This window comes from Nicotiana tabacum, chromosome 18, assembly GCF_000715075.1.
Source record: "Nicotiana tabacum cultivar K326 chromosome 18, ASM71507v2, whole genome shotgun sequence".
Lineage (NCBI taxonomy): Eukaryota > Viridiplantae > Streptophyta > Magnoliopsida > Solanales > Solanaceae > Nicotiana > Nicotiana tabacum.
In genome coordinates, this window is record NC_134097.1 from 158,869,288 (window position 1) to 158,892,798 (window position 23,511).

Consider the following 23,511-nt stretch of genomic DNA (forward strand, 5'->3'; position numbering starts at 1 on the left):
TCTCAACCAGGCTAATGTTAATAATTTAGCTACCCTGCTAAGCCTTCCAAATCTGTTACGGCACAAGCATAAGCATAGTAGAAATAATTTAGTCATGCTTATGTGTTCTTATGCACTCTACTAATCTAGTAATGTAAGGCAAGATGATCCCAATGGACTGACTCATACTATTATCTAACTCTTTAGTGATGAATAAAAATATCCCTATTTCCAGAGAAAAAAGATATTCTTTTATTAACTGTATATCCATTCAATTTAAAGCAATTTGGATACCATCCAAATTAGCTCATTTTGAAGTTGAGCTAAATATGTAGCCAAAATTTACTCATAAGAGAATTAATCAAAATATTTTTCTAATTTCTTATTGTTTGTTATGTAAGATATAACCATAATAAAGAAAAAAAGCCGGTTAGTTTTATTTGGTAATTAAACAATCATAACAAAATAAATAAAGAATGAGAATTAGACCAATTGAGCTACGACTCATTATGTAATTCATCTTGATCCAAATAACTTTGAACTGCTTATCATTTCAATGGGTGAAATGCACCAGTAGCCACTTTTACGTCCGCTATTTAAAATATATTCATAATTTACAATGTATTTACAGACTCAATTCACACAAACTTCAAGAGTAAGTATCCTAAAAAAAATTATCTTGAATTTTTGAGCTGCTAATTTGAAATTCATGACTATATATTCTAAATTTCTGAACTCCTAATATAAAATTCAGGACATAAGATTCAACCTCTAGGCGTAATTTTTGAACTTTAGGACACGATGTCCTGAAGTTTGAACTCTGAGGTTTAAACTTTAGGACGTTATGTCCTGAAATTTGAGCGAATTGACTAATCTTTAAATGTACCGTAAACGGTGAATATATTTTAAACAACATGCATGCTTAAAATGACTACTTGGTGTCAGGAATTTAATCTAGTTTGATCGGTCAAAATTCCCATTTAATAAACCTATACTAGCTTTGTTTGACTGCTCCTATTTCAGGATTCACTTTCATATTGGATGCAGCTTCCATGGTTGATCAAAGCAACTACGATGAAGAATCACTGGCCTCCAGTTTGCCGAAAGATACAATGGTACAGATACTCGTAAGGCTTCCTGTGAATGTACTGCTCGCTTTAGGTCTGTATCCAAATCATGGTACAGTTTCCTCAAAAGCCCTAGCTACTTTCATTAAACTTCACCTCAACCATCAAAGTTCTCGTTCTGCTCCTACACTTAATTCTTCAGAATCGTGATAATCTTGCATTACCAGATCTTTCTTTGCTCCATCTTAAAAATAGTGACGGTTTATTAAAATTGCCTTCACCTTTTACTATTGAGACTGAACACTTTGCGAAGTTTGAATTTTCTTATTATGGTTTAACAGAAGTCATCCTGTGTAATCCTGCTACTAAGAAATATAAGTGCATTAATGTACCATCTGAGTGTACGAGATTAACTAATATGAGACTTGGTTATGTTCAAGAAAGCAATGACTATAAACTTTTGAAAGTCCCTTTTGAGCCCATTTGGAGTAAAGATGAAGGAGCATATTTGGCTTGGGTTTACACTACTCTCAGTTCAGGTTCGTGGAAAACGGTACCATTCATGCTTCTTTGCCAAACGGTTGCATACGGACCTGAGATTTCTCTAAATGATTTAGTATATTGGCTTGCTACTTCAAATATGGAATTCATTATTTGTTTCGATTTGATTAAGGATGAATTCAAACTTTTGGATGTCCCTCATGATGGTGGATTTTATCGTACTAATATTCGTAGAAAGCTGATGGTTTTGAGGGGATCTCTTGCCATGATGGTATCCGTTGACGATGGCCTTAAGGTCACTTTCTTCAACTGATAGAATGGATTTCAATTTCATCTCCTGTTGAGGCAAAAGATATGACCATGTTGATTCCATGGTGGATGGTGGTAGTGTTTGCTGAAAATGCCTTAATACATTAATCATGCGATCTGCAGTTTCTTTTGTTGCAAGATGCTTTTCAGAACATAGAACCTAGAGAAGAAGTACCAGTTAGTTACCAAATGTTTACATATACATAAAATATTACATTCAAAAACATAATGAGACAGTCGTATCCACATATCAATCAACTATTTATACAAAATTAAAAGCAGAGGGGAAAGAAACATGAGGAGTCCTGGAACAGTGTTATTGCTACATAATTGGACTTGTTTTTAGTTTACTTTAATAGATTAACTCTTACCTTATGTTTTATCAGATATTTTCAGCTAGAGACCTGTTAGTTGAATCGAGACTTTGAAAACAAGGCACAAACAAAAATACAGACAAATGTAATTCTTCCAATTTCATAAGGTTTTAATACTTTGCTTACAAATAATAAGTAAAAGGATCACAGTTGCAAAATCTTTATATCTATCAAAAATGAACAACTCAATCTGGCATCTAATAGTTTGATTTCAAACTGACCTCTGCAAAAACTGAAACAACTTTTGGAAGGTATTGATAGTTGGGACCTAGAAGTTCTTTGTCTGACCTGCAAGTGAGAAAATTGGTTAACAGTAGAAGACTAAAAAGGCGTTAATACACGAGACACATATTAGAGTTTAAAAACTTCATGTTAATGTTTAATTTGTTTACTGAAAACACAGTAACAACTACCAGCAAGATGCATTTATCAAGTTGGATCGCGGCATCTGAGAAGTCAATTATCATCTGTATTAAATGGTTTCACCACCGATTGAAATTTTTCTTATACCAGAGCATATCAAAACTAGTTACTACACTATTAATATACCACTTCAAACATTTTATCTTGGGAAGACGTACGTTTCTAAACATATGTTGGCATTTGTAATGTTCTCATTTTTGGTTATACAACAAGGTAAAGAAGTTTGATAAATCATATTGATGTAGGAATACTATAAAGTAATGAAAATCAACCACAAAAAGCAATTGACCAATATTGCTGAGGTAACAAAATCAAGAGTTGAAATAATAAAGTAAGAGTAAATGAGGATAAAACTAGACCAAAAGAATCTAGTACCTTTCGACCATTGAACATAACTGTTCATGAACAAGTTTGGCTTCAACCAAATCAGCTTTTATAGGCAGGCAATTCAACCAAGATGGAATAACCTACCAAATGAGTTAAAATAAGAATTATGGGAAATTACAAGTTTGGCTTCAACCAAATCAGAATATATTTATGCAAAAAAATACATGAAATATTCCTTTTTCGCATGTAATTACTAGTAGAAGGAATTAGTTGGGGGTATCTAAGAGTTACGAGAACAACATAAAAACAAGAGAATAAAAGATAAGAATGCATAACCAAAAAAAGGACATATACCTGGGCTAAGTCGATACTTTCACCATGAAACTGATATATCTTACCAAGTGCAGAAACAGCATTATCATATGCACTTTCATTTTCAAGTTCACGAGCTTTTAAATGCGTAAGGACAACATAGATCCTTGAAAGAGCCTCTGGTTCAGGTCATAAGATTAAGTAAACACAACAAACATATCACTTCTTATTCCCTTCTCCATGATGAAAAGGATCTCGATATCACATTCAACAATATCATACCTCCAACAAAAGGTTTGAAAAAAGACTGACCATATTCCGCCCAAAGGCCAAGTCCATAAAGAGCATTCTGAACAAAACATCAATGTAAGCACTAAGCACAAATAGCAAACGCAAGTTGACTGAAAACTTTTGCAACCATTAAGATGTACAAACCTGTCTAACATTTGGGTGTTCGTCATTGCTTGTTTCCAAAACTAAAGGAAGACATACATCATAGTACCTAATTTTCACATGACGCAATTGTCAATTTTGGAACCTAATTTAAGAAAAACCCAATACAAATATATATACCTACTTTAGAGCTGCTTCAGGGCACTCCTTCACAAGAGAATCAAAGATGAGAATAGATGTACATCTCTCATTAGTTGTATTCTCCCTGGCCTTCAAAAAGCAAGAGATTGAATGTTGGAAGCAATAAGATATAAACGACCAAGGGTGTTAAGATGATATTGGTTATAACGTACCCACATAGGTAATAAATATGGCGACAACTCGTCAAGGAAAGGCAAGAAAGAAGTCTTGAAAGCTTTGATCAATGTGCGCAATATTTCACCAACCTAATAAAAAAGATAGGATGATTCAAGAATTATGGTAGATTCAAAGTGAGATGCTTGTAGAAAGAAAACATTGCGTGCTTAATGTCTGAGGTCTTTTCTTATATAGAACATACATAGCTGAGAACTCTTTCTTCTTGTTTTCTTTCCGCACTCAATAATTCAGCTTCCTCAGCATCAAAGTCTTCTGTTTTCTCTCTCTCACTCAGTTCATTTTTTCTGCTTGAACTTTCTGTAATGACATGCTTTATCTCATTGACGATGCTACGAACCTGACTTTCAGTGAGAAGTGGTCCACATATCTGAAAACATGTACTACAAAAGGATCATTATAACAGAAATACTTCTTTTGCCGTTTTTACTTGCATTCTACCACTGTTGTTCTCTTTTGCTTTGACACTACTAAGAAAACATTGAAAATAATTTTTATAAGTTGGCTTAACAGGGATGTGCTGAAATAAGGTTTTTCTATGGAGTCCATCTAACACAAATTTAATAATCTTTCTGTCAGACTCACTAGTCATGTCAAGAGAACTTTTGTGATTACGCTCTGTCGTAAATTTGATTCAAACACCACTTTAAGCATTTTATTATGATTTAACCTTTGTTGGTATTAATTCTGCATGTTCACACACATAACAAGTATCTATACAGGAGTTGTACTAAGCTTTCTTTTACTTTTAGTAGAATATAGTAACTTATATGAGTTTGGACGAGTGTTTTGTTTAGATATTTAGTCATATATCGACGTGACCATAAAAATTGGAGTTATTTATTGTGTGGGAATGTATAGGCAACAGTTAGATCATATTGGAATATAAAAAGCTAAAACAGAAATATACCACCATCATAGCGAAAAACTTGCTAACCTGCAGGCAATTATTCAATTCATACAACATGAGTCCACATATTTCTGTCATAGGCTCCTGCGTGAGATAGCAGATTAAGTGTCATTTCTCTTAATCAAAATCGACCAAACTTAAAAAATTTACTAACCGAAAAAAAAAAACATATACTGATGTTAAGACAACCTTATGCAAAGACTCTACCAAAGCCAGTACTATATAGTCTGACAACTTTGTGAAATATGACTCACTTCCACCTTGAGCAATCCCTTTCTCAACAGCTAGCTTAGCAGAACTCAACAGGAGGGACATGACTTAGGCAGCAAAAATTAGAAAATTGCTTCAGCCACAGGAAAATTTACATGAAAACAACGAAACCATATAAAATCACGAGAATTCTCACCACTAACAGCATATATCCTGACACCATTGCGGGTATAGAATTTCAGAAGCGGAACAAAAATTGAAACAACCTGTTTCATGCACCAATGATGTCACTTGTTTAATTTGACTTCACACAACAACACATGAGAAAAAAGAAAAACATGCAGGTGATCATTCATGTCAACCTGAGGAATCCATGGATAGAAGTCTTCCTTTAATATTCCAGCACAAAAGCATAGCATAGCACAACTTTTAGCTTTCACCCGTAGAACTTTCTCTATACTGCAAGATGCGAAGTTTTAGTAAGATCCTTGGTACTTCATAATAACCACCTCTCCCAGAAGTCTTACTACTTGATAAATCCAAAGAAAGAACCAAATATTAATCATATTCAGAAGAAGTGATTATTTAATTAACCATTGTTGGGTAAGGCAGAAACAGGTGCATCGGAAGAATTTGAAATTAGGATTTGGCAATCCAACTCAGACTTTGAGTCAGCAGTGATGGGTTTACAGTACCTTAACTTTATGTTTTGATAATCTAACAAACTTACGGTCAAAGAACCAGATAAGGAACCTGACACACTTGGTACATAACTCAATCAACGGACTCGAGCTAATGTGAGTTGCTATGACTTTAGAAGATAAAGAATCAACACAGGGACCTGATCTCCTTGTGTTTCCCTGACAGCAGTACGAAGTCAGCTGTTCACAGCTGGAAAGTGATTGTCTGCATAGTACACGCAAAAAGTGCAGCACAGTATTGCAGACACTCCCCTTTGACCAACCAAGTGATGTCATCCAAGTTGTTTTAACAAGTGTATTACAACAAAACATCACTTAAACACTTGAGAATTTATTCAAGCACTCCAACCATTCATCCATCAAGCATTCAATTCTCAAGTGCATCAAGAACAAAGTACAGCACTACTACGGACCTGTTTCTACACCAAGTATCTTGTATGTCCTTAGTTGAGTTGTAACGTTGTAATTGTTCTTCATTGTAATTCCTACTTTGCTTATCTAGAAGCTTTAATTAGGAATCTCTTGTAAATCATAAACCTTCGGTGTTTGTGTCGTGACTAGAGTTAGTTATGAGTTGAAGTCTTTATAATATGTGTATTGTAAAGTGGCTTGTAATAGGTGTATTACAAATTAGTGAGAGATTAAGAGTTTAATTCCTAGATTGCATAGGTTGTAATCTAAAGTTGCTCATAGCGAAGTTGAAATCCTACCAGTGTAGGTCGTGGTTTTTTATCCCCTTGAGCAGGGATTTTTCCACGTAAAAACTCCCTATTTTATTTACTTACTGTTTCATTAGCATTACTAGTGAAAACCTATAGAGGACCTGATTTCTATATAGTTTGGTGTACTCATATATTCTATCAATTGGTATCAAAGCGGGTTCTTAAAGGTTGACACCTAGAAAGGATCTTCATGGCTGCTCCACCAAATTTCGAAGAGGGTCAGTCTACGTATAGACCACCCAGGCTCAATGGGCAATACTGTGGGTGGTGGAAGACAAGAATGCATGACTTTATCATGACAGAAGATTCTGAGTTGTGGGCTGTTATATGTGATGGTCATTATGTCCCAACAAAGAAAGTCAGAGACCCTCTAGTGATGATGCCAAAACTAGGAAAGAATGCAACGATGCAGATAGGAAAGTTGTGGAGAAAAACTTTCGTGCCACGAAAATTTTGGTGTGTGGCATAGGACCTAATGAATACAATAGGATCTCAGCCTGTCAATCCCCCAAGGAAATATGGGAAGTTTTGCAAATAGCACACGAGAGAACCACTCAAATAAAACAATCTAAGATTGATATGCTCACCACTGAGTATGAGCTCTTCAGAATGAAGGACGATGAATCTATTTAAGACATACACACGATTCACTTCCATCATAAATGAGCTACACTCGCTTGGTGAAATCATTCCTAGGAACAAGCTCGTGAGGAAAATTCCCAGTGTCTTTCCCAGTTCATGGGAGAGTAAAGTGAATGTCATCACTGAAGCAAAGGATCTGCAGGCCCTAACTATAGATGAGCTAGTTGGAAATCTGAAGACCTACGAGATGAATAAGAAGGACAGTGAAAGAAGAGAACCAAAGAAGGAAAAGAACCTGGTACTCAAAGTTGAAAGCAATGACTCAAGTGAGGAGGATAGTTACATGGCTTACTTAACCAGAAAGTTTCAGAAAATGGTCAGAAGGAATGGAGGGATACCAAAGAGAGGCAGTTCCAACTGACCAAAAAATTATGATTTTTGTCATAAACGTGGAAAGCCAGGGCATTTTATCAAAGATTGCCCTCTCCTGAAGCAAGAACACTTCAAGTACAACCCTGATAAAGCAGCCAAGAGGAACCTGGTTCCTGACAAACGCTTCAAAAGAAAGAACGTCGCTGACAACGTTGTGAAGCAAGCTCTTGCAGCATGGGGAGATTCCTCCAGTGAGTCTGAAGAAGAAGATGATGCAGGTTATAGTTCTATGATGGCCGTTGAAAGTGAAGCAAATTAATATGATTCAATATTTTCCTTGATGGCTCAGTCAGACAATGATGAGGTAAATTTCAAGGATGTTCAGAGAAACCTGAAATCCTACTCTCCTAAGAAACTCATATCATTAGCCAATGTATTAATTGATGCCTATCATAGTCTTGTAGATGATAAGGATGCCTTAACCATAGAGTTAGGAGGTACTGAACAAACTAGAGAAGACCTGGTAGTTTGTGTGGTTGATCTGAAGGAACCCATAGGTAATCTGGAAAATGAAAAGGAGGTCCTAACTGGGAAAGTTGCTAGTGTAGAACATGAAAGAGACGATTTGATGGTAGTAGCTGTTGACTTAAAAGAAACCATTGAAAATTTCAGTAAAGAAAAGAATGACTTAGTGGAGAAAGTTGATGTCTTAGAGCAAGAAAGAGATGACCTCTTAGTTGTGATTATAAACTTGAGGGAAACAATAGAGGAACTCAAAGCAGAATGTAGGCCTGAAAATTCTGAGAAAGGGAAAGAAGTTGCTAGTGAAGCACATATTAAGCTTGAAAATGAGTTAAGTGCTGTAAAAAATAGTCTATGTGCTGAACTTGAGAAAAACAGACAATTTCAACCAGAATTGGAAAGAGTTAAAATTGATCTTGAAAAGTCTCTTAAGTGGACCTAGTCCTCAGATGCTATTACTGCCATGTACGTTAACAATGGTGTAAACAGACAGGGAATAGGGTTTCAAAGGGAAAGAACTCCTTATAACCCTTATAGCAAATATGTTACTGTACCTGACAATTGGCTGTGTACCCACTGTGGGAACAATGGGCAGTTCAAAGAAAATTGCCAAGTTAGGGTTCAGTCTCTTAAGAAAAACAAAGTTTTTGCTGAGAGAGTAACGGTTGAAAAGGGACTAGGTGCCACCCGTAAAAAATGCATGTTACCTACTGTCACGCCCCAAACCTGGGGAGGCGTGACTGGCACCCAGTACCGCACTGGCTCGAGCGAACCACTCTGTAACTCATTTTTTTCTTGGTAACTATCATGGGCTAACATGGCCACAACTCATAATGTATAACTATAGGTGGGCAACACTCTATTACTAAATAATTTTTTCTTAAAACATGAATACATATGGGTCGTCAAGGCCTTTGACATACTGTACAAAATGAACCTCTATGTCTACAAAGCCTCTAGATTTTTCGACTTCAATGGGACAGGGTACCGGCCTACCCATAAGTTTGTAGCGAAACTCTGAAATGATGACTCATAGACTCGGCTACACTCCGAATGAGGTGGAGTCTTACCGATCCTTCGCTGAATGCCAATCTCGTCTACTATGAGGGTTCATCAACTGATTATCTATACTTGTAAATCTGGATAGCTCTGTAAATCATAAAATATTTATAATGTCATGCATATGCGTATGAATGCCATGTCGTGCATAGGTACATGTGCTCATAACATCATCAAGCCTCTGAGGGCATCCCATCATATCATCTCGGCCACTGTGGGCAAAATCATCAACGTATACCAGCTGATCAGGTGGTGGTGCGTATATAACGCCATAACCTTTCCCATATCCCATACACACACGCGCGCGCGCACACACACACACACATATATATATATATATATATATATATATATTTCTGCAATGAGAACGACATTACCCATAACTTCTCAGCTCTTAAAACTCCACAGCAAAATGGAGTTGTGGAAAGGAAGAACAGAAACCTTGAAGAAATGGCAAGGACAATGCTGATCGATAGTGGGATTGCTAAGAATTTCTAGGCTGAAGATGTCAACACTGCCTGCTACTTGATGGATAGGTGCATGATCTGGTCTCTCTTGAACAATACTCCAGATGAGTTGCTGAATGGAAGGAAGCCCAATCTGACTCGCTTAAGAATATTTGGGTGCAAATGTTATGCCAAGAGTGATGAAGGAATCTTCTTGGGATATTCTTCTCAAAGTAAAGATTACAAGGTCTACAATAAGCGAACTCAGTGTGTAGAGGAGAGTGTACATGTAATCATTGACGAATCCTACCTTTCCTGTGAGAAAAGCAACAAGGGTGATCAAGATGGAGAGCATCTGCTAGTTCCAAGTGAAGTCATTGATATGGCAAATGGAAAGGCAGACATGATGAGTCAAGTGAAGGAGCCAAGTGAAGACAATGTAGTCTCTTCCTCATCAGCCGGTGAGGAACCAAGTACCATAATTAAAACCACTGAAGCTGAAGAAAGAGTGGTTGATGCAGTTCAAAGTACCCCACAGGTAGCTGAAAGAAGAATGCAAGGGAACAAGTCAGATTTACCCAGCTCCAAACTACAAATGAGGTTCAAGTGCAAAACTGGAAATACAAAAGCTCTCATCCTCTTGATAACATAATCACCCCTCTCGATTAAGGAGTGCAAACTAGATCAAAAGCCAGAAATTCACCTGCCTTCTCAGCCTTTCTTTCCCAAATAGAGCCCAAAAACATTAAGGAAACCTTAAAAGATGTAGACTAGATCACAACCATGCAAGATGAGTTGCATCAGTTTGAAAGGAACAATGTATAGCACCTGGTACCTAGACCCTTAGATCGAACCATCATAGGAACCAGGTGGGTATTCAGGAATAAGCTTGATGAACATGGAAACACTACAAGGAACAAAGCAAGGTTAGTAGTCCAAGGCTATAATTAGAAGGAAAGAATTGGTTATGATGAGGCTTTTGCTTCGATTACTCGCATGGAAGCTATCTAAATCCCCATTGCCTTTGCATCACATATGGAATTCACTCTGTTCCAAATGGATGTCAAAAGTGCATTTCTAAATGGCTTCCTCAAGGAAGAAGTTTATGTAAAGCAACCTCCAGGTTTTGAATGTCATGAACACTCTGAATATGTGTTCAAGTTGGACAAGGCACTGTATGGGTTGAAGCAGGCTCCTCGAGCTTGGTATGAAAGATTGCTAAAGTTTCTCTTAAAAATGGTTTTACAAGAGGAAAAATTGACAACACTTTGTTCCTAAAGAAACGAGGGAGGAACCTGCTCATCGTTCAGGTATATGTTGATGATATCATTTTGGGGCAACAGCTGATTCACTGTGTGAAGAATTTGCAAAACTCATGGGAAGTGAGTTTAAGATGAGCATGATGGGTGAGTTGAATTTCTTTTTGGGTCTTCAAGTGAAGCAGTCCACAAAGGGTACATTCATCAATCAACAAAAATATATTAATAAGCTTCTGAAGAGGTTTCATATGGAAGCATCAAAAGTGATTGACACTCTCATTGCCACTGCTACTCGAATGGACATGGATGAATCTGGCTCTCCTGTAAATTAAACCATGTATAGAGGCATTATTGGGTCTCTTCTCTATCTCACTGCAAGCAGATAAGATATTTTCTTTAGCATGGGGCTATGTGCAAGGTTTCAGTCAAATCCCAAGGAATCTCATCTGAAGGCTGCCAAGAGAATTTTGAGATATCTTAAGGGAACACATGACCTGGTTCTGTATTACCCTTCATGTAATAATTTAAATCTTATTGGGTATGCTGATGCTGACTGTGAAGGTTATCTTGTGGATAGGAAAAGCACGTGTGGAATGGCTCACTTCCTAGGTTCATGTCTCATTTCATGGGGGACAACGAAGCAAAATTTAGTAGCCCTTTCAACAACTGAAGCAAAATATGTTGCTGTAGCTTCATGCTGTGCTCAGCTCCTGTGGATCAAACATCAATTGGAAGACTTTGGAGTGTACACTGATTGTGTGCCTCTTCTGTATGATAACACGAGTGCACTCAACATGGCCGAAAATCCAGTTCAGTATAAGAGGACCAAACGCATTGATGTAAGACATCACTTCCTCATAGATAATGTGGAAAATGGGCTTATCTGCATGAAGTTCTATAGTACAGAAGACCAAATTGCAAATATCTTCACCAAAGCACTAAGTAGAGAATATTTTGAGAGAAACAGACTGGAGCTGGGGCTGGGGCTAATAAAGCCTAATTGAGAACCTGATTCCTACCATATGGCTATGAAAGTCACATTCAAGTAAAAATTAGCTAAAGTGTTTTCAGGACAAACCTAACTCACTTCAATACCATTGCAGGTAGATACGCATGATGATTATAGAAGCTGCAGAAACACTGTAGGAGAGGTGAAAGAGGACTGGCAATTTTTGAAATACAGGTCAAGAACCTGGTTCTTGTATCACATGTTAGTAGTCTTATGCTTTTTAATACATATCTTAAAAGGAAACAAAAATTGAGTGTCATGTCATCAACCTTTTCAGACCCTGTATGTCATTTCTTTTCATTCAAATCCCTTCACTTCCCTCTGAAACATTGCATCTCCCTACAAAACTACCACCGTTTTAGAACTGGTTTCTCTCTCTCTCATAATTGTCTCTTCTCCCATTAAACCCCTCTCATCACTTTGAACGATCATCTCTCTCTCTCTCTCCTCTCTCTCTTTCCTTCTCTTCAGCCCCTATCCGAAATGTTCAAACTTCTTCTCCACTATGGTTGAAGATCAACCAATAATCCCCACCATAGTCGAGAAAACCCTTGAATATCCCGTTTATGGTGACACACCTCTCACCATTCCCTTTTACACCACCACTGCAGATGATATTCCTACACCTGATTCTTCTTCACCCTCTATTTCTCCCATCACTCCCTCAGACTCCTTTCTCCTTCCAAGTGTTGAGAACTCAAAAAACCCCAAACTCGATAGATTTTTGCCTATGTCGCCTGAGATTCTCACAACACAAAACAAAGATGGAGAACAGAGTGAGACTCCAAGGTAGAAAAGTTCTACGAGGTTAGTATTGTCTCAGAGTTTGCTGCACCCATGGAATCTCTAGAGAAAGAGGCCATAGAAAATATCTTGACTATATTCGCTGAAGGAATAGTGTATGGAGTCACCCCTACTATGTCTGAGTCTCAGGGGGAAGAGACTCAATCGCTGGTGGGAGAAGGAACTGTGGTGCTCTTTGAAAATCCTGCACCAGAAGAAACTACCGGGACACTTCTTGAAGGACCTGACCCCTCTCCTGAGGAAATAGGTCAAAGATCTTCTTCCCAGGTCAGTTTCGACCCTGCTCCTTCTCCTCACTTTGATGTTGAGCCTCTGGAAATTTTGACTCCTGCTATAAGGTCTAGTGATGAAGAAGATTAGGATAACGTTGCTCTAGAGGCGTTCATTGCTAGAAGGAGGCCAGTAGCCACTCCTGAGCCCTCTCCTAAGTGACCTACTACTAGGTTGGTTGCAGGCAAATGAGGCTCTTGAGTCTGCCCTGCAGAAAAGTAAAAGGAGCAGCAGAAGAAGAAAAAGAGGCTGGTGAAAAATGGAGAGGTTGTGTGTGACAAGAACATCCATGTTGTGGAAGTGGATGAGGAAGCTGCGGAGGAACCAAGTTCCTTAGTCAAGAGATCTCAGAAAAAGAAGCGATCCGCTGAAAATGCTTCAGAGGAAGGTGTTGCAACGTAAAGTTCAAAGTCAGTAAAAAGTAGTGATAAGTTGAAACAAGTAGTGGCTGAGGTTCATTATTTGATGAGGACATTCTAGTGAAATCAAGTAGAAAGGGTAAGTCGAGTGTGAAGTCTGGTAAAAGAAAGTTGGAAAATGTGAGGGAACCTAATTTTGTGAAGAAAGTGAAACATAAAAGTGTGTTCGGGAAAGAAAGATTGAGGTACCAGAAGGTTCTGTGGGGTCGCACATTTGATCCAGAAATCTCTGAGATGCCTGGCATGAGACAAATCATTGAAATGGTTAAATTTCAACACTGGGGCCATCTGTTCAAAGTGGATGTGCCCAAGGTCTATGAAGATGAGGTCCAAAGTTTTTATGCTGACCTTTTCGCTGTTGAATCTGACCAAATCTGTGCACTGGTCAATGGAGTTGATATTGTTCTGGATGTTGCTCTGCTTGGAGACATTCTTAAGATCCCTGTTGATGATATATCTTCTGTCAAGGATGTCTGTGGTTCAAATTTTAGGCATGTTATTGTAAAGAAGGGCGCAGTCCAGCGGGGGGAATAGGTGCATAAGAAAGCTATGCTTCCTATTTATCAGCTCCTGTTTGAGTTGGTGAACAAGGCCTTTCTACCCCCGTGTTGAGAGAAGATCCATTACTTCTAAGTTTGATCTGTATTTGATGGAAGCACTTGATGGGTTCCTAGATATTAATCTGCCAGCCATAATGATTAAGCACATGCAAAAGGTGGCAGCTTTCAAAGATGGGAACTATGGTCTTCCTTATGGATTACTTCTCACGCATATCTTCAAGTTCTTTGATGTGCCTTTGGGACAACCCAAGATGGGGACCAAGAAGCAGACCTTCTCTTAAACTACTTTGGAGGGGTAGGAAGCACTTCGACAATCTCACAGCTTATCAATGCCCAGAATAGTGCTACTGAGGAGATTAGGAAGTTGAAGGCAAGGAATGCCATTTTGGAGAATCAACAAGCTCAAGGGGCACCAGGGTCAAATGCAGAGGTTGATCGTCTGACCAAAGAAAATGTTGATCTCAGGCAACATGTTGAGAACCTAAAGGAGAAACTGCTCGCAGAGGAAATGTCGGCCAATGCTCGAATTGATCTCGTTCTCAACACTCTTGCTACAACTTCTAAACCCTCTTCCCCTAGTGTCCCCTAGGCTAATCCTTCAGTGACCAGTTTGTAGTTTATCTCTTTTGTTGTTGATGACTCTATGGTAGTTGTTTTTGTTTTTCTTTTGTGTTGTGGATGGAATTCACCTGTATAACTCTTGCTGATAACAGTCCAAATCAGCCTTTGCTATAATGGCAAAGGCTTATGTTTTATAATGAAAACTCTCCTCTTTTGCTATGAATGCTTATGTTTCTCTGCTTCTCTTTTCTATCATGTGGTGTGCACATATGTGGCATGAGTTAGCTAGGTTAGACTTCTTTATGCTAATTGCTTGCTTGTGTGTTTCTAATGATGCCAAAAGGGGGAAGTATAATTGAAACACGGGTCTGATTAAGGGGGAAGCATAAAGTTAAGGGGAACTTGTGAAGTTCCTGTTACTTCATGTTGTTTATTTGTCTCTGAAAATGGGCTATCAATTTCTAAGTTTGTCATCATCAAAAAAGGGGATATTGATGAGTTTACAGTACCTTAGCTTTATATTTTGATGATCTAACAAACTTACTGTCAAAGAACCAAATAAGGGACCTGACACACTTGGTACATAACTCAATCAACGGACTCGAGCTAATGTGAGTTGCTATGACTTCAGAAGATAAAGAATCAACACAAGGACCTGATCCCCTTGTGTTTCCCTGACAGCAGTACGAAGTCAACTGTTTACAGCTAGAAAGTGACTGTCTGCACTGTACACGCAAACAGTGCAGTACAGTACTGCAGACCCTCCCCTTTGACCAACCAAGTGATTACATTATTCAAGTGATGTCATCCAAGTTGTATTAACAAGTGTATTAACAAGAAAGCAATTACAGCAAAGGCTGATTTGGACTGTTATCAGCAGGAGTAATACACTTTTGCTATGAATGCTTATGTTTCTCTGCTTCTCTTTTCTATCATGTGATGTGCACATATGTGGCATAAGTTAGCTAGGTTAGACTTCTTTATACTAATTGCTTGCTTGTGTATTTTTAATGATGCCAAAAGGGGGAAGTATAATTGAAACATGAGTCTGATTAAGGGGGAAGTATAAAGTCAGGGGGAACTTGTGAAGTTCCTGTTACTTCATCTAGTTTATTTGTCTCTAAAAATGGGCTATCAATTTCTAAGTTTGTAATCATCAAAAAGGGGGAAATTGATGAGTTTACAGTACCTTAGGTTTATATTTTGATGATCTAACAAACTTACTGTCAAAGAACCAAATAAGGGACCTGACACACTTGGTACATAACTCAATCAACGGACTCAAGCTAATGTGAGTTGCTATGACTTCAGGAGATAAAGAATCAACACAGGGACCTGATCCCCTTGTGTTTCCCTGACAGCAGTACGAAGTCAACTGTTTACAGCTGGAAAGTGACTGTTTGCACTATACACGCAAACAGTGCAGTATAGTACTGCAGACACTCCCCTTTGACCAACCAAGTGATTACATTATTCAAGTGATGTCATCCAAGTTGTATTAACAAGTGTATTATAATAAAACATCACTTGAACACTTGAAAATTTATTCAAGCACTCCAACCGTTCATCCGCCACGCATTTAATTCTCAAGTGCATCAAGAACAAAGTACAACACTACTACGGACCTATTTCTACACCAAGTATCTTGTATGTCTTTAGTTGAGTTGCAACGTTGTAATTGTCCTTCATTGTAATTCCTACTTTGCTTATCTAGAAGCTTTAATTAGGAATCCCTTGTAAACCTTAAACCTTCAGTGTTTGTGTCGTGACTAGAGTTAGTCATGAGTTGAAGTCTTTGTAATATACGTATTGCAAAGTGGCTTGTAATAGGTGTATTACAAGTTAGTGGGGATTAAGAGTTTAATTCCTAGATTGTATAGGTTGTAATCTAAAGTTGCTCATAGTGAAGTTGAAATCCTACCAATGTAGGTCGTGATTTTTTATCCCCTTGAGCAGGGACTTTTCCACGTAAAAACCCCTAGTTTTATTTACTTACTGTTTCATTAGCACTACCAGTGAAAACCTATAGAGGACCTGGTCTGTATATAGTTTGGTGGACTCATATATTCTATCAAGCAACATGTGCAGAACATAGTGAGTAGATGCTTGACGATGAATTACTTATCTTAAAAACCTTTCTCTCTACAGTGCTACTCCATAGTTCAAGCTTTTGGCCGGTATCCATACTAGTTTAATCAGTTAATGCAGAATCATATGCAAATAGTATACACTGAGAGATTCCATCTTGTATACTACCGGTTAGCTAATCCAATACCTATTGGTTAGCGTCATGTTTATCACTAATGTAGATACACGACTGAGAGAATACGACTCTGATATTATTTGAAAGAATTCTGAGCATCCAGCTTAAAACCTTAAGCAATAGGTGGAACGGAGTCCCAGGTCTTTATAAGACCCTTTGGATGCCCGTTTATACACGACGTAGTTCATCTATAAAACTCAACCAAAAGAAAGAAACCTAAATGAACTTGGAAAAAGTCAAACCTCAATGATAAAAGCTTACCTATTGTCATCTAATTCATTAGTTCCATAGTCCAACTGCGTAGAGATGGTCATAGCAGGTTCAAGTTGAGCACATTGAATAAAAAAGGGCATGACTGCACTCATATAAGGAAGAAAATCCTGTCCAAGGCAATGACAAATTCCAGTATATGCCTGCAATGACATAAAGAAAATAAAGAGAGGCCAATCCAAAATGAAACTTTGATATTAAAATAAAGTGATTAACACATACTGTTAGCAAGCCAATAATAAGAGGACCGTCCCCTTTCGCTTGTAATCCTTGTAATGACATAAGCACTTCCATAACCTTTAATGACAACAACAGAAAGACAATAAATAAAAAGTAAGCTCTATGTTGAGAAATGACCAGCGCATGCCAAGACAGACAAGAAAAAGAATATTCTAGGAGAGGCAAAAAGGTATCCCTGACACTATTTAGTTGTACATAATTGCTGAAAGATGTAATTACTCAAATAAGAGTAATATATACTATGGTTTGACTACAGTAAAGCCATCTGACAAAGCATAACAAATAAAATAAGAACGAACCAATCCCGACCAATAGCATCAATATTATGTGTTCAGTATCCCATGAGTAGGGCAGCAGGTGCACAAGGCATCCCGCGTTCAAGCAGGCTCCAAAGAAGGACCGCATCCCAAGGAGTGTAATATAGACAGTCTACCCTAATGTAAGCATTAGTGGATACTTTCACGCCTTGAACCTGTGACCTATAGGTCACACGGAGACAAGATGGAACCAAAAAAAGATTGTGTTCAGTATCCCATTAGTATGGTGTCATTATACATGCTCAATCAATATGCGTGTTCAATCAATGGAATCAATGTACGTGTTCAATCAATGGAATAAATATGCGTGTTCAATCAATGGAATCAATATATGTGTTCAATAGTGGGGCATAATTTGTAGAAGACCTGCTTTTCGTCGCCCCTAAATTTCTCTTTGCCAACAGCCATCGCAACAGAGCTTATGCACTCTATTGCGAGTCGAAGAATGAGATTAGATTTCAGATCTGTGTTCCTCAGGACAGTTTTCAAGTGTGACATAACAGTGTCATAGTAGGTTCCGAAGTGCTCCTGTTGACGTATAAAAATTGATCTTCATGATTCATGACATCAGTAATAGAACTGAGTAAAAAAGAAATGCACCAATTAATACCTTAACCGAACGAGATACACTAGCTAATGCAGTTAATGCTTGTTGTTGGACTATTGGTTTGTCATTCTGCATTTCAAGCAACAAAAAGCCGAAAAAGACATCATTAATCTCTTGCACTTGTCAGTAGTGAAGTACCTACAATTTGGTGCCTCTATATTTGCGCACCTGTAGAAATACAAGCAGTTTGCTAACTATTCCTTCTAGGTAAGATATCGAAGTTTCTGGCTTGCCGAACACACAGAAGAAGCAGAGAGCTCTAGTGGAGGATGCCTATAGAAATGCCAAAAGAAAGTAAAAAGACCAAATTAGTTGGCATCAGCAACTCAATGGAGGAGTAACGTCGCATCTATCAAATCTTTAACCTTATGATTTTTTTCCAAACTTTATTTGAAGGGTAAACTTTAGATTCATCCCTGACATTCACTCAAAATTACTTCCTCTATGATCTCATATATTACAATCATTCAATGTTCTTGTAAAGTCAGCAAGAGAGCTCTTATTGCAACCAAAATAATGTCAAAATAAAATTTTCCAGAAACACATTGTTGAAGCCAATAGATAAAACTTTACATAAAGAAATCAAGCAAATGCAATAAGATGAATGGCCTGATAAAGAAACTACTCAAGTATTCTCTCTGTGGACAAAAAACAAAACTTTTAAAATTGAAGGCATATTAAACCTAGGCAAGGTTAAAGATTTTAATTGTATGGTATATGCAACCCCCTTGTAAAGGTGCAGTTGGGAAAACTTGCAGCATTCTTAAATTGTACATAACACATAGACATAGGACAGACCTGCACTTGTGGATGAACATCATCCATAGCTGCAGTTAATGCAGGGATTATTTGGTTATGATATCGATCTTGCGTAACTGGACGGAAGTCAATCAACAATGAGGAAATTGCCCTACAAGCAGCCCATCTGACTCGAGGATGAGGATCTTCGAAACAATTAAGAACCATATCAACCACTTGCTCCAGATTCTTAATCATCACCTGTAATAGCAAAGAAGCCATGATTCCAAGGTAATCGCCTAAGAGAAAACAAAATCAAAGAGACAAATTTAAACGATAAACATAATGTAAAGTATTCAGGTAAATTAATAGGACGCGGGCAAACTATCTTACAAAGTTAAGCAGTTTTCCAGCAAAAACCACAGCTTATATGCTACGAGTTGAAATAATATCCGTTATAATCAAAGCATAGCCATTATCAATACACAACTGAGATCATATATTGTTGTACCTTTGAGCAACCTTTAGCAATGAAATGAAGTGCAAAGATAGCTGCATGGCGCTTCTCCCACTCTGAGGCATCCAAGTAAGTGCATAGCTGCTCTATGGCAATATGAGCAATAGATTTACCTCCTAATGCACGAGAAAACCGATCTAAACACTCTTTACCAAATCTGAAGTTACTTGTTTCCCCTGTATCATCTTTCATGATCTCGACACTATGCCAAGCAGGGTCATCCTTAACATCTAGTAATAACTTCAATAACAATGCAAAACATCTGCTAATAAAATGGGGCTGCCTCTTCATCATACCTGGGGCCCTCTTTCTCGTCTCAACCAGAGTTAACAAAAATTCAATTGCCAAGTGCCTCGTCGCCTCTTTCAAACTCTCATCCTCTGCTACCTCGAACATGGTAGACACCACATCCGTTAGCTGCCTCCTCAAGAACCTAGGCTCATTCTTCGCAAACTCCATGAAAAGTATCAGCACGTCGTGTGCTGCGACCTCCTCATCACTGTTGCTCAATGTATCAGTCAACCTCCTTAGTAGAGCTGGCAATAGCTCCTGAAACCGCTCCTTTTGATTTGAATTTGATACGCATTGAAATTGAATGAAGGCGATCGCAGCAGTCATGCCCGCAATCCTATAATCAAGATCGAGGGTATCATCATTTAGTGTTTTAAGTAATCGTGAGTGCACATGTTTTACCCAAGGGACTACTGTATCGCCTAGGTCGTGAGCTAGTTGCTCAAAAATAGAGGAAGCTGACTCTATTAACTTGTACGAAGATGAAACAAGACATTGGTACAAGAATGGCAATAGTTCAGGCCAGTTGTTACGTGGGAGGAGTGAGGCCGCTAGATCTGAAACAGTGTCGCCGAGGTGTTTGAGGATGGATTCAGATTCTTCAATAGAGATACGCTCAAGGAGAATAGCTTTGATGGTGGATTGAGTTGACTCACTTAGATTCCACCAAGTGAAGAAGTCATTATCAGAAGTAAGCAACTTCCTTAGGAAGACGGCACACTTTTCACGGAGATCAATGTCAGAAGAGCAGATAAAGATAGAAAGCTTAATAGCAATGGAGTCAGGATCCTCTGTGCTCCGCATGTATTCGGAAATAAATGTTTCGAATGGAACATCCATTACTGTATTTTTAGAGAGAGGAGGTTAGAATGCGGTTTATCTTACATTACATCAAATGAATATATAGAAAAGATGTTTCCCACCAATACCGTATGAAAAGGTGAAAAGTATAGTCACAGACGAAGGAGGTACCTACTCTGAGCGTGATTTCTAAATATAATTATCTCAAATTATTTGTCATTTTAAAAGTTGTAGAGAAAGTAAATTATATTTTTTCCATTTTACCTTAAATAATAATTGTTCTTTAAGATGGAGACAACACACAAATAGAATAAATATTCAATAAATGGAAATTATATCTTAAGAGACATATAAAAGAGAAACGACACAGATAATTTGAGACGGGGAATACATACTAAGGTCAACTCTCCTTGTTTTTCAAAAATTAAGGCACTTATGCAAGGCTCTTAAGTACTATAGTATTTTTTACATACAAGTGGAATTTAGAATTCACAAGATGAACACGTAAGAATCATTTACTCCTAGTTACAATAGGCAGATCTAGAATTTCTAGTACATCGGTACATTAGTAAAAAATGAGAAAAAAATGTATTAAGTGAAAATTTGATTCTTATTCCTTTTGATAAATATAACTCAACATTTAACCAAGTGCACTATTCAATCTTTTTTGTGTCAGTATATATATAAAAAATATGTAACTTCGCGGAGACCATAGGTTCACATGCCTATAATCTCCCCTATAAATCCGATCCGGGTGTACATCATTTCCATTTGTAGAGGTGCATGAAATGGGCTTAGTTGGTCAACTGATCCTTTAGGAAAGGACAAATAGAACAAATCAAAATGAAGAAATAACTCATGAAAACAAGACCTCTAGGATTAGCGCAGCAAGTTTGCTAATTTTATATCTTGATTTATTTAAAAACGTATGGTGCCTAAATTATTAGGTTCAAGCTAGTCAACTTTGCTAAACATTACTGAACCACCAGCAGCAGCTAATAAAATGCAATGAACAAGAATGTTAATGATCTAATGTGGCATTGACATTTTGCCATGCAAGTTGTTTTATTTTATATTCTCCAGTAGCTCACATTTCCTTTTATTCAATTATTTGATCTTTAAGATCTATAATACGTTCGAAAGGTCTTCTTAATTTAAATTTGGCACCATCCTTCTTTAAAAAAAAGGATGGTGCTTAAAAATTCTTATGTGTGTCAATTTCAATATTTTTTATAATTTTGTGTGTTTGTTTTATAAATTAAATAATTAATTTTTTATTGGACAGCGTATATATTTATGAGTTCCAAGCTCGATATTTGAGGCCCAGTAGCACCAAACTTTCCTGAATTCTTATGTATGTCAATTTCAATATTTTTAGAATTTTGTGTGTTTGTTTTGAAAATTAAATAATTAATTTTTAATTGGACAACGTATATATCTATGTATTCCGGGCTCGATATTTGAGGCCCAGTAGCACCAAGCTATCCTGAATTTTTATCTGTGTCAATTTCAATATTTTTCATAATTCTGTGTGTTTGTTTTATAAATTAAATAATTAAGTTTTGTAAATTGTAATTGGAAAGAGTTTGTGTTTGATCTATCAATATAGTAGATACTTAAACTACAGAGATTCTACGCTAAAAGGCTCTACATGAGATTCTACGCTAAAAGGCTCTATATTTTACTACGCTAAAAGGCTCTATATTTTACTATGATAAAAGGCTCTATATTTTACTACGCTAAAAGGGCACTGGTCTTTAAGCAAATAAATAATCTAAACTAAATAAAAATAATAAATATATTTTAATAACATAACATTCACGAAATTACATATAAAACAGTAAAAGAAATTAATGAACATTTTTATTAACAAAAAAAATTATTTCTCAATTTTTAACTATTTTTTTAAAACACCAATATATTAATCCAGATAAAAATAACATACTAGTTTTATCGCAAACAAAACACAAAACAACATAGAAACACATTCAAGACAACTAATATGCATTATTATACTAGTTTCGGCATAAACTAAATCGAAATACCTCGATTTATGTTTTTAGATGTGATGACCCAAAAGGTCATCACTTGTGTTGCAAGTGAATTCAGTATTCCGAGGCCTAAAAATCTCCCTTTTTACCCCACCTTGATTTACGTGTGTGGTCCGGACCTATATTCGGAAAGCCTTCTATGTGAAAATATGAGAAATATAAATTTTAGAATTAAAACTTTGATTATGGTTGACTTTGGTCAACATTCTTAGCACACGGACCCGGATCCGTGTTCCGACGATCCCGGGAGATCCATAGTAAAATATGAGACTTGGACGTATGCCCGGAAATGAATTCCGAGGTCCCAAGCCTTAGAAATCAATTTTTGAAAGAAATTATTTTACTGAATTATCTAAGGAATAAAGAAAAGAATTAATGTTTGAACCATTGTTATCGGGACCGTATTTTGGTTCTGAAGCCCGGTACAAACTTGTTATAGTATTTGAAAGATAACTGTGAAATTTGGCGAAAATCAGAGTTTATTTGACGTGAGTTGAACTTCCGGTTGAAGAGTTATGAACTTTGAGAGTTCTTGATGAAAATGTTGAGTTTTGAGGTTTAATTCATGATTTTTCATGTTATTTTGATGATGTGATCGCACGAGTAGGTCCATATGATGTTTTTGAGTTAGTATGACATTTGGTTTGGAGCCCCGGGGGCTCGGGTGAGTTTCGGGATATTTTTACACTTAGGAAAAAGTTGCAGATTCAGAGAAGTTGCAGGTCTCTGAAGCCAGGTCTCGCGGTCCGCGGTGGAAGCTTCGCGGCCGCGGTGGGGACTTTGCGACCGCGATGGAATTTGTGCGGTCTGCGGTGAGCAAGGCCAAGCCTTCGTGGCCGTGCTCGATTTCTTGCGGTCCTCGGTGGAGCTCCGCAGTCGCAGTCTTTTTTATGCGGTCCACGGAGAGGGTCTGAGAGGAGTATATTTAAACGGACTTTTCAGTTATTTTT

At 37.4% G+C, this 23,511-nt stretch overlaps 1 protein-coding gene across 1 annotated transcript; it reads right to left on the reverse strand.

Annotated features, from left to right (window-relative positions):
• Positions 1 to 721: 721 nt before the first annotated feature.
• LOC107772082 (uncharacterized) lies at positions 722 to 20,576 on the reverse strand. Its single transcript, XM_016591569.2, has 20 exons — positions 19,413 to 20,576; positions 18,962 to 19,162; positions 18,332 to 18,436; positions 18,167 to 18,232; positions 17,923 to 18,084; positions 17,222 to 17,296; positions 16,991 to 17,142; positions 5,543 to 5,639; positions 5,377 to 5,446; positions 5,160 to 5,287; positions 4,998 to 5,054; positions 4,245 to 4,430; positions 4,039 to 4,131; positions 3,870 to 3,955; positions 3,728 to 3,794; positions 3,575 to 3,641; positions 3,335 to 3,471; positions 3,029 to 3,120; positions 2,452 to 2,518; positions 722 to 2,016 (listed from the first exon to the last, which is right to left on the reverse strand). The coding sequence occupies exons 1-20, from the start codon at positions 20,547 to 20,549 to the stop codon at positions 1,681 to 1,683; spliced, it is 3,381 nt and encodes a 1,126-aa protein (XP_016447055.2). The 5' UTR covers positions 20,550 to 20,576; the 3' UTR covers positions 722 to 1,680.
• Between the last annotated feature and the right edge of the window lie 2,935 nt (positions 20,577 to 23,511).